This window comes from Tursiops truncatus, chromosome 15, assembly GCF_011762595.2.
Source record: "Tursiops truncatus isolate mTurTru1 chromosome 15, mTurTru1.mat.Y, whole genome shotgun sequence".
In the NCBI taxonomy this organism is placed as follows: domain Eukaryota; kingdom Metazoa; phylum Chordata; class Mammalia; order Artiodactyla; family Delphinidae; genus Tursiops; species Tursiops truncatus.
The window spans coordinates 4,934,964-4,948,445 of NC_047048.1; the positions used below are offsets into that span (position 1 = coordinate 4,934,964).

At 41.1% G+C, this 13,482-nt stretch overlaps 1 protein-coding gene across 4 annotated transcripts in view; it reads left to right on the forward strand.

Annotated features, from left to right (window-relative positions):
• The window catches only part of RSPH10B (radial spoke head 10 homolog B), a 39,872-nt gene that overhangs the window by 17,290 nt on the left and 9,100 nt on the right, over positions 1 to 13,482 (forward strand). For all 4 annotated transcript variants that reach the window (XM_019930680.3, XM_019930681.3, XM_033839120.2 and 1 more), the window contains 8 exons: positions 1,475 to 1,651; positions 2,809 to 2,968; positions 3,194 to 3,315; positions 3,933 to 4,122; positions 5,482 to 5,596; positions 6,549 to 6,628; positions 6,728 to 6,876; positions 13,142 to 13,249. In XM_019930680.3, coding sequence (XP_019786239.1) covers positions 1,475 to 1,651; positions 2,809 to 2,968; positions 3,194 to 3,315; positions 3,933 to 4,122; positions 5,482 to 5,596; positions 6,549 to 6,628; positions 6,728 to 6,876; positions 13,142 to 13,249 — 1,101 coding nt within the window. The remainder of the gene's footprint in view (positions 1 to 1,474; positions 1,652 to 2,808; positions 2,969 to 3,193; positions 3,316 to 3,932; positions 4,123 to 5,481; positions 5,597 to 6,548; positions 6,629 to 6,727; positions 6,877 to 13,141; positions 13,250 to 13,482) is intronic.

A 13,482-nucleotide genomic window follows, 5' to 3' on the forward strand; every position in this document is an offset into this window, starting at 1 on the left:
TCCCCATGACTTCCTCTTTGGCCTATAAATTATTTTGAAGTATGTTGTTTAATTTTCAGATATTTGGGTATTTTCTCAGATACGTCTCTGTTGTTTTTTGTGTGTGTTTAATTCCACTGTGGTCAGAGAACATACTGTCTATAATTGCATTTCTTTTCAGTATGTTGAGGTTTATTTTGGTCTATCTTGGTGAATGTGATGTGTATTTCTGATTTTGTTGAGTGGAGTTTTCTATAGATGTCAGTTAGATCAAGTTGGTTGATAGTGTTGTTCAGATCTTCTATATCATTACTCATTTTTTGTCAACTTTTTCTATCCATTTCTGAGAGAAGCATGTTTAAGTATCCAAGTGTAGTTGTGGATTTGTCTGTTTCTCCTTTCAGATCTATCAGTTTTTGCTTCGTATATTTTGACAGCTTGTTGTTACATGTATACACGTTTAGGATTGTTATGTGTTCCTGGTGAGTTGACCCTTTTTATAATTTTATAATGTCATTCTTGAACCCTGGTGATTTTTATTTCTCTGAGCTCTACTTTTTCTGACATGAATATGGCCACTCCAACTTTGTTTTCTTCTTTTTAACTTTAATGGTGGTAAAATACACATATAACTTACCATCTTAACCATTTTTAAGTGTATATAGTTCAGTGTTAAGTACATTCACAGTGTTCAGCCGTCACCGCCGTCCATCCACAGAATTCTTTTCACCTTGCAAAATTGAGACTCTGTACCTATTAAACAATAACTCCCCACTTCCCCCTCCCCCCAGCCCCTGGCACCCACCATTCTACTGTCTGTCTCTGTGAATGTGACTCTTCTAGATACCTCATCTAAGTAAAATCATATAGTATTTGTCCTTTCGTGAATAGCCTATTTCACTTAGCGTATATATGGTATATATATCCAAGCTGTGTAAGCTTGTATAACAATGAATAAAGTCAGATAGGGTTAAAAAAAAAAAAAAAAAGAATGGTGTATATATACAAACATTCCATTGTTGAAAAAATTGTGTATGTCTTTATATATGTATGTAATATGTTGATTAAGTATGATTGTATGTGCCTGGGAAGAACAGAGATGAATTTCAAACCCAACTAGTAGTTACCTCTGGAATGTGGGATTGAGGAGGGAATATTTTTATCAATCTGCATGTTAAAAGTAATTAAAATTTAAAATAATATTAAGCCAGGCACTTTATATACACTGTTTTCAATGATTACATCCAACCTGTGGTAGGTGTTATTTCCCTTTATAGATGAGACCCAGAGGGCAGAACTAATTAGCCTTATGTCAAAGGGCTGGTTTGTAAATGACTGAGCTGAGGCTGAACCCAAGTTTGTGAGACTCCATCACGCATGCTCCTTGCCCCTTCAAATGAGTCCCTGGATTTGATTCATACCTAATTTTAAATGGATTTGGGTAAAAAGAGGAAACATTTTGAGCATTTCTCATGGAAGTTTGCTTTCTTTTCAGAATGGTTTTGGCACACACACATGGTTTCTAAAGAGAATCCCCTACTCCCAGTATCCTCTGAGAAATGAATATGTGGGAGAGTTTGTGAATGGATACCGTCATGGCTATGGAAAGTTCTACTATGCCAGTGGAGCCATGTATGAGGGAGAATGGGTTGCCAATAAAAAACATGGCATGGTGAGTACAGACCTGTGAAGATTACATTTTAAAGGTTATGTAAAGGCATGTCATTCTCTGTCTAGTAAAGTGCATTATCCATTTTGCATAGGATAACTTACTGTTTTGTTAAGATGATTACATAACTTTTAAAATAACTTCTAACATATCAATTTCCTTTGTATTTAGAGGTTATTTAATTAGTCTGGTGTGTGTGTGTGTATGTTAGGGTGGTTTTGGTTGCAAGTAACAGAAAAGCTAGCTTAATCTTCCATAAATGATAAAGAATAATGTGGGTTTCAGTGTTGGTTTGATTCCGCAGCTCCATGACGTCAGGGTTTCTCCTCCATCCGTCCATGTCTCCTACCATGTCAGCTTCACAGTTATGCTGCCCTCCCTTATGACTGCAAGATGGCTGCTGTGGTTCCAGGCTTCACGTCTACATACCCCACTAAGTAGAAGGAGACAAGAAACTCTTTCTGGAGAAGTTTTCCACAAACATCTTTAGCTTCACTGAGCTGAACTGGGGGTCATTTGCCCACCTTTGAGTCAGACCAACCACTGGCCTGGGTGTGATAAATATCAAGAGAGTCCCCATTCTGTGATAGGCACCTCTGCTGTCATCAGCATATTTAATAAGCCACATTCTGTGACCTAGGGGTGCTTAAAGTTGGGGAGAGGTTGTGGGGCAGATACAGTGAGGGGAGAGAAGGGGGATCGGGGAGAGGAGAGAGGATCTACATGGTAACAAGAGACTCCAGGAGCCTGACTGTATGTGGACTAAGTGCAGATCTTAACAAGCAAACAGAAGCCTCCAAACCCTTGAAAAAGATATTGATGTACGTTTACCAATGGTTTCCTTTTTCTATAATTTTTTTAAAAATATTTATTTATTTATTTGGCTGCATTGGGTCCTCATTGTGGCACATAGGCTCCAGGGCACGCGGGCTCAGTAGTTGGGACACACAGGCTCTCTAGTTGTGGCACGCAGGCTCTGGAGCGCTCGGGCTTAGTTGCCCCACAGCATGTGGGATCTTAGTTCCCCGACCAGGTATCGAACCCACATCCCCTGCATTGGAAGGGGGATTCTTAACCACTGGACCACCAGGGAAGTCCCTACCAATGGTTTTCTAAAAACGGTTTTCCTAAGCTGCAAAAAGTTACTTTTCTCTCTGCAGGGCCGATTAACTTTTAAGAATGGGCGTGTGTATGATGGCCCATTTTCCAATGACCGCATAGCAGAGTTTCCAAATCTTGAAGGTGAACTGATCAGCTACCTGGACACGACTCCAGAATCTGCCCTCAGGAACCAGTATTGCAGATCCTCCATCAGTGCCGGTAGGGAGCGTCCACCTGTCAGCTAAAGGCAAATTAATGTGTAACATCGCATCAAAAATACACCTAATCTTTCAGAAAACACAAGTTTCCTGTGAGCAACTGCTTTCTTATAGGTTTTTGAATACTCTTGTGTCACGCTTCTGCAGAAAATCATTTTGACATGACATTGAAATATTTTAACATTGTTTTTCACATTTATCCTGTATATTTGTCCTCATCTGCTAGAAATCATCAGAAAGCTTGATGGCAGTGAAAGTAATTCCACGTTAGGCTCGAGCATTGAGCTGGATCTCAGTTTGTTGCTGAAAATGTACCCGGAGAGAGACCAATCAGAAGAAAAGAAGCAGGTAAAAACCTTCTGTATTGTTATAAATTTATATTTTAGGCTAAAACATTAGCAGACTCTCCACAGTCCTGGGAAGATGCAGTTGATGACTGTTGTCATGTATTGAATGTCTTTTATTTTTTAAAGTTTTTTAAATTAATTATTTATTTTTGGCCATGCTGCGTGGCTTGTGACATCTCAGTTTCCCGACTAGGGATCAAACCCAGGCCCCCGGCCGTGGAAGTGTGGAGTCCTAACCGCTGGACCGCCAGGGAATTCCCTGGTTTGCTAATATTTTGTTGAAGATTTTTGTGTCTGTGTCCATGAGGGATATCGATCTGTAGACAAGAGAATTTTATCACTGTCATTGAGATAGGATGAAACAGGACAGGATCGGACAGAGCAGCATGAAAGTAATTCCACTGTCCAGATAACAGCATGTCTTTCTACTCTTACTCAGAAATTGCACGTTACTGACCTGGGGATGGGTGGGGAGAATATAACATTTATTGAGCTCTTAACAGTGGTAAGAGGTAAATGCTATTGCATGTGTTACCTCGTTTAATTTAGAAAACAGGTTTTCTTTTACCTTTGTTCTTATCAGGTAAGACGAAGATATGTGTGGCTTTCCCTTTTCAGGTAGAATATGCTATCTTAAGAAATATTACAGAACTAAGAAGAATCTATAGCTTCTACAGCAGCCTAGGATGTGATCACTCTCTGGATAACACCTTTCTGATGACAAAGCTTCACTTCTGGAGGTTTCTAAAAGACTGCAAATTCCATCATCATAAAATAACCCTCGCCGATATGGACAGGGTACTAAGTGGTGAGTATTCCACATCCTTCGCATCTGGTTTAAAGAGCAGTATAACATCACAGCACCCTGACACCAGTTAGGAAATGTTAAGGGAGTGAGGAAGGCAGATGTTGGGAGAGGTGTTCCAGAAAGCAATACATGGTTGTGTTCCCAGGGTGCTTAAAACATGACTGAGGAGAGGATCTCATGAAATAACAGCAACAGTTAGAGACCATCTCTAGCAGGGGCAGCAAAGTCGGCCCGTGGGCCAAATCCAGCCCAACTGCGTGTTCTTGTAAATAAAGTTTTATTGGAACACAGCCATGCTCATTTGTTGTCATCTTGTCCGTGGCTTCTTTTGCCCTGCACCAGCAGAGCTGAGTGGCTGTGACAGAGGCTGGCCCACAGAGCCTAAAATATTTACCGTCTGGCCCTTTACAGAGAAGCCTGCCTATCCCTGAGAAAACAACAACAACAATCCGCCCCCCCTCAAAAAAAAAAGCCCCCAAACCGTCCAGTTGTCAGGTCACAAGCAGAGAGGATCAGGGAGGGCTTGGAATAGCCTAGAAAAGGCTTTAGAGGGCTTCCCTGGTGGCTCAGAGGTTAAGAATTTGCCTGCCAATGCAGGGGACACGGGTTCGAGCCCTGGTCCGGGAAGATCCCACGTGCCGCGGAGCAACTAAGCCCGTGCGCCACAACTACTGAGCCTGCGCTCTAGAGCCCGCGAGCCACAACTACTGAGCCCGTGCGCCACAACCACTGAAGCCCGCACGCCTGGAGCCCGTGCTCTGCAACAAGAGAAGCCACCGCAATGAGAAGCCTATGCACCGCAACTAGAGAAAGCCCGCGTGCAGCAATGAAGACCCAATGCAGCCAAAAATAAATAAATAAATTTAAAAAGAAAAAAAAAGAAAGAAAAGGCTTTAGATAATCTTGGGCTTGGGCTTGATTTCAAGTTGAAAAGTCCCTGCAGTAAAATTAACAACTTTGAAGGCTTTATTCCTTTCAGCTGAATTGTGGCAGGCAGGCAGGCTGGAAGGCCTCAGATCACCTTCTTGATGTTAGACCTAACGCCTATTTACTTCAAATTTCAGTGTCTGAAACACACTTCAAACTTCACTTAGAATTAGCAGCGTTAATCAGACTGTGGCTCAGACCACTTTGAAAAACACCAGGACAAGGTATCTTGTAAGTTTCTTGTAAAGTGACCAGATGGAGCTCTTTCATGTGGACCTTAATTTTTAGGTGGACGCTTATATGCTGTTCAGGGTAGTCTCTAGGAAAAAGGTGTACTCCATTGTATTCAGTTCTTTGAGTTGTGTACCAGGAGCAAACAAGATAGAAGGTTCTAGAGACCACCAGGCATCCTCCCCAATTTTCTTGTTTTAGCCAATAAGGACATACCAGTTGAAGAAATTCATTCTCCATTTACAACAATACTTTTGACAACATTTTTGAATTACCTCCTGGAGTTGGCTTACCACATCCATCACAAAGAATACCAGTAAGTACTCCTTCTGGACCCCATGATAGGATGAGGGCTGAGCTCATAGGATTGTTATGATATTGTTCCTTTTTCTTCGATATTATTTTTCATACTCTTGAAGGATCAGAAACAAAAGTTTTCCACAAATATTAACCACAAAACCGCGAGAAACAAGATTAAATTTTGAAAACCCTTCTGACGTGGGTCATGTTTCAATTCTGCACATAGCCCTCAAGTTTTTATTCAGAAATAGTTACCACCAGCTCTTCCTTAGACCAGAATTTCCTATCTTTCTCAGAGCAAAATTGATATTGTATCTTTAAAAAAAAAAAACTATTTTGAAATAATTGTTGATTTACAGAGTGTCGCCAACGCAATTCTCATAACACAGAGAATTCCTATATACCCTTCATCCAGCTTCCCCTAATTACTACATCTTACAGAACCATGGTACACTTATCAAAATTAAGGAATTAACATTGCTACAACACCATTAACTAAATTACAGATTTTTTTAGGACTTCCTGAGTTTTTTCCCTTTTCTGTTTCAAGACCGAATCCAGGATCCCACCTTGTATTTATCACATCTCCTTAGTCCCCTACAGCTGTGATAGTTTGTCTTTTATGACCATGACACTTCGGAAGAATATTGGTCAGTTATTTTGTAAAATGCCCCTCGATTTCAATTTTCTGATTTTTTTTCATCATCACACTGAGGTTATGAGTTTGGGGGAAGAATACCATCCTATCAGGTAAATGATGTCGATCTGTCTCATTACTGGGGAGGTTAACCTTGATCACGCGGTTAAGTGCTGTCAGCCCGGTTTCTCTACTGCAGACTTACTATTTTCCCCTTGCTGTACTCTACTTGTTAGAAGCCAGTTACTAAGCCCACCGCATACTCAAGGGGAGGGGAATTAAGTTCCACCTCCTGGAAGGAGCAGTGATTATGGTGTCTTCTTAATCACAGAGACAGAAGCCCATCACTCTTTTTGTGTTTTACAAAACTGATGAATGAGAACATTCGCCCAAATGCCTGCCGTGTAAAAGGTAAATACAAAACCAATAGGATTATATTTACCATAATATTTTCCAAAATAGAGTTTTGTAATCATCTTTTGAATGTTTATTTTTCCATTACATCTTTAGGCAGTTTATTCTGCGAGGCCCACCGGACACTCTATTCAATGAATTACGTGGATAAGTGCTGGGAGATCTACACAGTTTACTGCAGACCAAACGCAGCCCCTCCGCATGAGCTCACAATGGACATGAGACACTTCCTCTGGATGTTGAAGGTAACCACTCATGGCTGGTACTGGCTTTATATTCATAGGTACTTTGATTTTAATTTAAGAAAGGCAAAATATTCTAGCTGTGATGTGCAAGGAACAAGGTGAAGGTCTGAGAGAAATTTTCGTAGCCATCAGCAGAGGAGAGTAACTCTAATGGCCTGTGATAGTGGAAGGAAGAGAAACAGAAGGAGCTTGTGCCCAATGGGCTTCCCAGCCAGGGGGGAGGGGTATGGTCGGCGGGGCCTCCAGCATCTTTACTGATGCAGACCTTTCCCTGTAAGGGAAGGTGGGGGGATGGATGTCACTTAAAAAAAACTACTGTTCATCAGAAAAGTGATTTAAGAAAGTTATTAGTTTGGAAAATAGTGAGAATATCTAATATTCTTATATTCTTGGTAGTTTTTCTTTCATGATATTTTAAATGTATACTTGTGGGTAGATAAAGGATAAAACTAATAGGGGATAGAGTGATTTAAAAAAATTTAAGTGTCACATGTATACAAAAAACTGGTTTTACAAATTTAAATGTCATATATACGAAAAACTAGTATTGATAGGAAATAATTTTTTGAAGTACGTGGTTTTTGGGGATGGAATATTATACAGCTGTTTATTCACTTTCCCTCTTCTCCGTGGTCCCTTATTATTGATGAAATGAGGCCATTTGTCCCTGTAGACTGACTGGTCAGACTTCAGTTTTGGTTGGCTGCATCCTCAGAGAGTTGATGACAGGTGTTCCTTTTCCCCTTTATTTCCATCAAAGTGGTCACTAGAATTAGAAGCTTGATTAGATTTTGTTTTAAAAAACTTTTTAATTTTTATTTATTTATTATTTTTGGCTGTGTTGTGTCTTCACTGCTGCACGCAGGCTTTCTCTAGTTGTGGCGAGCGGGGGCTACTCTTTGTGGTGGTGCATGGGCTTCTCATTGTGGTGGCTTCTCTTGTGGAGCACAGGCTCTAGGCACGTGGGCTCAGTAGTTGTGGTGCACGGCCTTAGTTGCTCCGTGGCATGTGGGATCTTCCCGGACCAGGGCTCAAACCTGTGTCCCCTGCATTGGCAGGTGGATTCTTAACCACCGCACCACCAGGGAAGTCCCTCAGGTTTTGTTTGTTTCCTGACAAAGCTGCAGGTGCTTCTGGCTAATTCCTGTTGTGTCACGTCAGGGATGCTCCCTTTTAGTGATGCTGAGATCAGCCAGTGGGTCATATGGTGTCAGCAGAATCCTTCCGTTTCAACGTTCCCCATAAACCTTTCACTAGTGGTTCGAGTAGCCCTGACAGTCATTGCTGACATCTGTTATTTCCTTAAGGGTCCCACAATAGTAATTTTCTATCATTCCATCTGCATTTCTTAGCTATGAATCCGATATAAAGAAGAACTTTACCTCATCAGCTATCTGATGACTCTGAAATACACAGGAAAGGAAGGATAAGTGCTCAATTTTTCCCTTTATTAATTTTCAGAATGAGTTGATATCCTGGCAGTTCTTCAACAGTGACTAATGAGCTTTTGAAAATATCATTGTAACTCCTGGGCTTACACATATTCGATGTGTTTCAATCCACTGCAGTCTTCCCTCCATCCCCCATGGTCAAATTGTCCCATATTTGGCCAGTAAGAATCTCTCCAACTTGCTACCTGCTACCTTGACTCCATGGATTAACGTTGTACATCAGTTTTTAAAAAAATTTCCACTATTACTTGTTTAATCATTGCTTCAGAACCATTTTTTCACTCTGGGACTGTAGCTAAAATAGTTTATAATACTATATCCTCTGTATCTCTTTTCTCTGTTTTCTCTTGGTGTAGCTTCTTTCAGCATAGTCATTTTGAGATTCATCCATGTTGTTGCAGGTATAAATAGTTCGCTCTCTGTTACTGCTGAATAGCATTCCATTCGATGGATATACCGTGATTTGTTTATGCATCCGTCTATCAATGGACATTTGGGTTGTTTATAGTTTGTGGCTGTAGAATCAATATAGTATGAACAGGGGCTTCCCTGGTGGCGCAGTGGTTGAGAGTCCGCCTGCCGATGCGGGGGACACGGGTTCGTGCCCCGGTCCGGGAGGATCCCACATGCCGCGGAGCAGCTGGGCCCGTGAGCCATGGCCGCTGAGCCTGCGCGTCCGGAGCCTGTGCTCCACAGCGGGAGAGGCCGCAACAGTGAGAGGCCCGCGTACCGCAAAAAAAAAAAAAAAAAATATAGTATGAACAACTGTGGACAGGTTTTTCTGTGGACAAGTTTTGATTTCTATGGGATAAACGCCCCAGGCGGCGATTACTGAGTTATATGGTGAGTATTTGTCTCATTTTTTTTTTTTAAAGACTGCCAAACTATTTTTCAGCGTGGCTGGATCATCTTATAGTCCCACCAGCAATACTTGCCAGTATCTGTCTTTCAACTGGTGTATTTAGAACATGGACGTTTAATATAATTGGTTTGTTAGGTGTAAGTTCGCCATTTAGTTTTTCGATTTTTGTTTGTTCTGTTTTTGTTTTCTTTTTCCTGCCTTCCCGTAGGTTACTTAAACATTTTTTAGAATTTCATTTTGATTGATCTAATAGTGTTGTTTTGAGTATCTATAAATATAATAGACTTATCACAGTCTAATGGTGTCATCATTTGACCAATTCGAGTGAAGTACAGAAACCCTTACTTCCCTTTACATCTTTTTACCCCCTACCATTTATAATATAATTGATATTTCCTCTGCCTACCTTTAGAACCACATCAGATAGTAGTATAATTTTTGCTTTAACTGCCAAATATAATTTATAAAACTCAAGAGGAAAAGGAAAGTGTATTGTACCGATCCCTATTTTTGCTTACAATATTTGTTCTTCCTTCCTGAAGTTCCTGATTCCTTATCATTTCCTTTCTATTTAGAGAATTTTCTCCAGCCATCCTTTTCAGGTAGGTCTGCTAGCAACCAGTTCTTAGTTTGCCTTCATCCGAGAATGTCTTAATTCCCCTTCAGTCCTGAAGGACATTTTCTCTGGCAAGAGGATTCTGAGTTGAAAGTCCTCTTTCAGCACTTGGAAAATGCTGTGCCACTTCCTTCTGGCTCCTGTGCTTTCTGATGAGAAATCTGCCGTCATGTGAATTTTTTCCATGATAGGAAGGTGTCGTTTCACTGTCACTTTCAAGACTTTTCTCTTTGTCTTTAGTTTTCAGAAGTTTGACGTGTGTCTTGATGTGAATTTCTTTGGGTTTATCTTATGTGGGATTCACTCAAATTCTTAGATCTGTAGGTTTGTGTTTCTATCAAGCTTAAGAAGTTTTCAGCCCTTATTTATTCATGTACTTTTTCGACCCACCTTTCTTTCTCCTTTCCTTCTGTGACTCTGATAACATGAATGTTAGATCTTTTATTATAGGCCCATGGGTACCTGAGTCTTTTTTTTTTCAGTCTATTTTCTCTCTGTTGTTCAGGTTGGATAATTTCTATTATTCCATTTTCAGGTTCACTGATTCTTTCTCCTATCCCTTTCTTTATGCTGTTGAGCCCATCTATTGAGCTTTTAATTTAATTATTATAGTTTTTGGTTCTAAAATTTCCATTTAGTGCTTCATTTCTTCCATTCATTTGCTGAGACTTTCTTTTTTCCCCCATTTGTTTCAAGCCTGTTTGTAATGGCTCATTTAAGCATTTTAATTAAAATCTGTGTCACTTAATTCTGTGTCCTCTGTCATCTTGGTGTTGGCATATGTTGATTGTCTTTGTTCATTCAGTTTGATATCTTCCTGGCTATTGGCACCATGAGTCAGTGATTTCCCACTGAAACCTGAACATTTGAGTATGTTATGTTATGAGACTCTTATTTAAAACCTTCTGTTTTTGCTGGTTTCTGATGAAGTCTAATTATCTATTTTTTTCTTTTCTCACTTGTGCCTTTGGTGTTAAGTCTAAGAATCCACTGTCACACACCATTGTAAAGCAATTATACTCCAATAAAGATGTAAAAAAAAAAGAATCCATTGTCAATCCAAGATCATGAAGACTAACCTCTATGTTGTCTTCTGAGTTTTCTCTCTGACTTCTAGGTCATTTTGAATTAATTTTTCTACAGTATATGGTCTGAGGTAGGGGGTCCAACAATTTTTGTGTGTGTGGATCCCCAGTTGTCCCAGCACCATTTGTTGAGAAGACTGTTTCCCTCTATTGATTGGTCTTGGCATTCTAGTCAAAAATCAGTTGGCCATAGATGTATGGCTTTATTTCTGGATTCTCAATTGTATTTCATTTATCTGTATGTTTATCCTCTTACCAGTACCACACTGTCTTGATTACTGTTGCTTCTCAATCATTTTGATGTAATTTCTTTTCCTTGCTGAAATATTTTACAATCTACTTTTATCCTTGTTCCGAAATTTCACAGTGATGCAGCTTTGGTATTTGTCTTTTTACGTTTATTTCGTGAGCTTTAACGTTGGAAACCTGTGCCCTTCAGTCCTGCAACATGCTCTGGAATTACTTGTTCAGATTTCCTGCCTTCCATTTGCTCCATCCTTTTTGTGGAACATGGGTGTCAAACCTCCTGGACCAATTTAATTTTATTTTAGTCTTTTCTCTCTGACCATCCATATCTTTGTTATTTTTTGTTCTCCTTTAGGAGAGATTTCCTGCATTATCTTTCCCCTTCTATTTGAGTTTCTGCTATTAAATTTCTAATCCTTTGACCCTTTTTTAAGCATTTTGCTTGTTTTTAAAATATGGATGCAATCTCTCTTATTCCACTGAAGAAATGAATTGGGGGTGGGGGAGCTAAATGGAATTTTTTTTTTCTCGGCTTTTTACATTGCCTCTGTTCCTTCCAAGTCCAGATCTCCCTTCCCCACCTCTGTTGGTTTTGTTCTCTGGCTTTTATATTAAGGCTTTCCCCATAGCATGTGTGGTGAAACTTGGCTGTCCACTCATAGATAGGACTGTGGCACTCTAAGGCTGAATGGGGGCTTCCCTGGTGGCACAGTGGGACACGGGTTCCAGCCCTGGTCCGGGAAGATCTCACATGCCACGGAGCAATGAAGCCCGTGTGCCACAACTACTGAGCCTGCGCTCTAGAGCCCGTGAGCCACAACTACTGAGCCCATGTGCCACAACTACTGAAGCCCGCGTGCCTAGAGCCCGTGCTCCGCAACAAAAGAAGCCACCACAATGAGAGGCCCGCGCACCGCAACAAAGAGTAGCCCCTGCTCGCTACAGCCAGAGAAAAGCCCAAGCACAGCAACAAAGACCCAACGCAGCCAAAAATAAAAAAATAAATAAAATAAAATAAAATAAAATAAAGGCTGATTGGAAGTTCATGTGGATGAGCGGCACTTGTCAAAGATTAGGTTTCACTGTGGAGTAACCAAGCCAGGAAACTGCCCCACCTCTCCCCTTTCTCCTCCCCAGCCCACAGTTTTGTCTTTTGTCTTTTTGGCTGTGGCGTGTGGCATGTGGGATCTTAGTTCCCTGACCAGGCAGTGAACCCAAACCCCTTGTATTGGAAGTGTGGAGTCTTAACCACCGGACTGCCAGGGAAGACCCTCCACCAGCCTGTGGTTGACAGAGCTTTTCTCTTGGATGTTCGATTTTCCAGGGGAGGATTTCTCCTAACTCCTGCCTGGGGGATATGAACCTGGTTTTCATAGTTCTTAGAACAGAGTGGAGGGAAGGGTCAGTGTGAAGGGAGGGCCCTACCAACGTGCACTTTCCCCTAATTCTTGTTTTCAGCAGGACTGTGACTTTAGGGGAGCCAAATGCACTGTGGTTCAGTATCTCCAGCGAGTCAACCTTCTGTTTTCAGTCTAGATGCGGAAAGGGTCTTCACCTAGACTTTCTGGGAGTCTTCCTGTGTTCAGCCTTACCTGTAGCACGGCCTTCAGAGCTGACTCCTTCCTGAGTTCCGACTGGACTCGACTTGCCTCTTGCCTCCCTGAGCTCTCAGCTCCTTGTTCTGCTAAGCCCATTCATTAGTCCAGCGCTTTCCCACCAGTAGAGCTGTGTTGATATCTCACGTCTGGGTCATCCACTCTCCCGTTCTCTGTCCTATGTTTATGCCTCTAAAAAAATCTTTACTGTTGTCTTAGAGGGATTAGGGAAGGAGTAGAGAGGTAAATACCAATGTTAACCCAGAATGCTTTTCAAAATTACCAGTTTTTAAGATACTTATTTCTAGACCATCTCCTTAAAGTGCTGTATTGGTATAAACTAACTTTAAAAATATATAGCTGTTTGTAATTATCGGCCATTATGATTTGATTGGTTGTTTCTTTTACAGAGATTTAAAATGATAAATAAAGAATTAACAGCAAGAAAATTTGTGGAGGTCATAGCAGAGGATAATCCTTTCATGCATGATGGAATTGACAGCAACTTTAAACTTGAGGTTTGTAAACTGGTGTCACGAACGGTACAGATCCAACTCAGGCTGTTTGCTCTACCGTGGACACCAAGATTGGGTTGGCACCAATGGTGCCAGCACGGCCACCTCTCTGGGTCCACGTCTGACACTGAGTCACACCTGCCGCTTAGCTGTTCCCTGAATACGCCCACCACACCCCTACCTCAGGACATTTGTACTTGCTAACCTCCGCCCCTGCCACCTGTTTCTGGCTTACA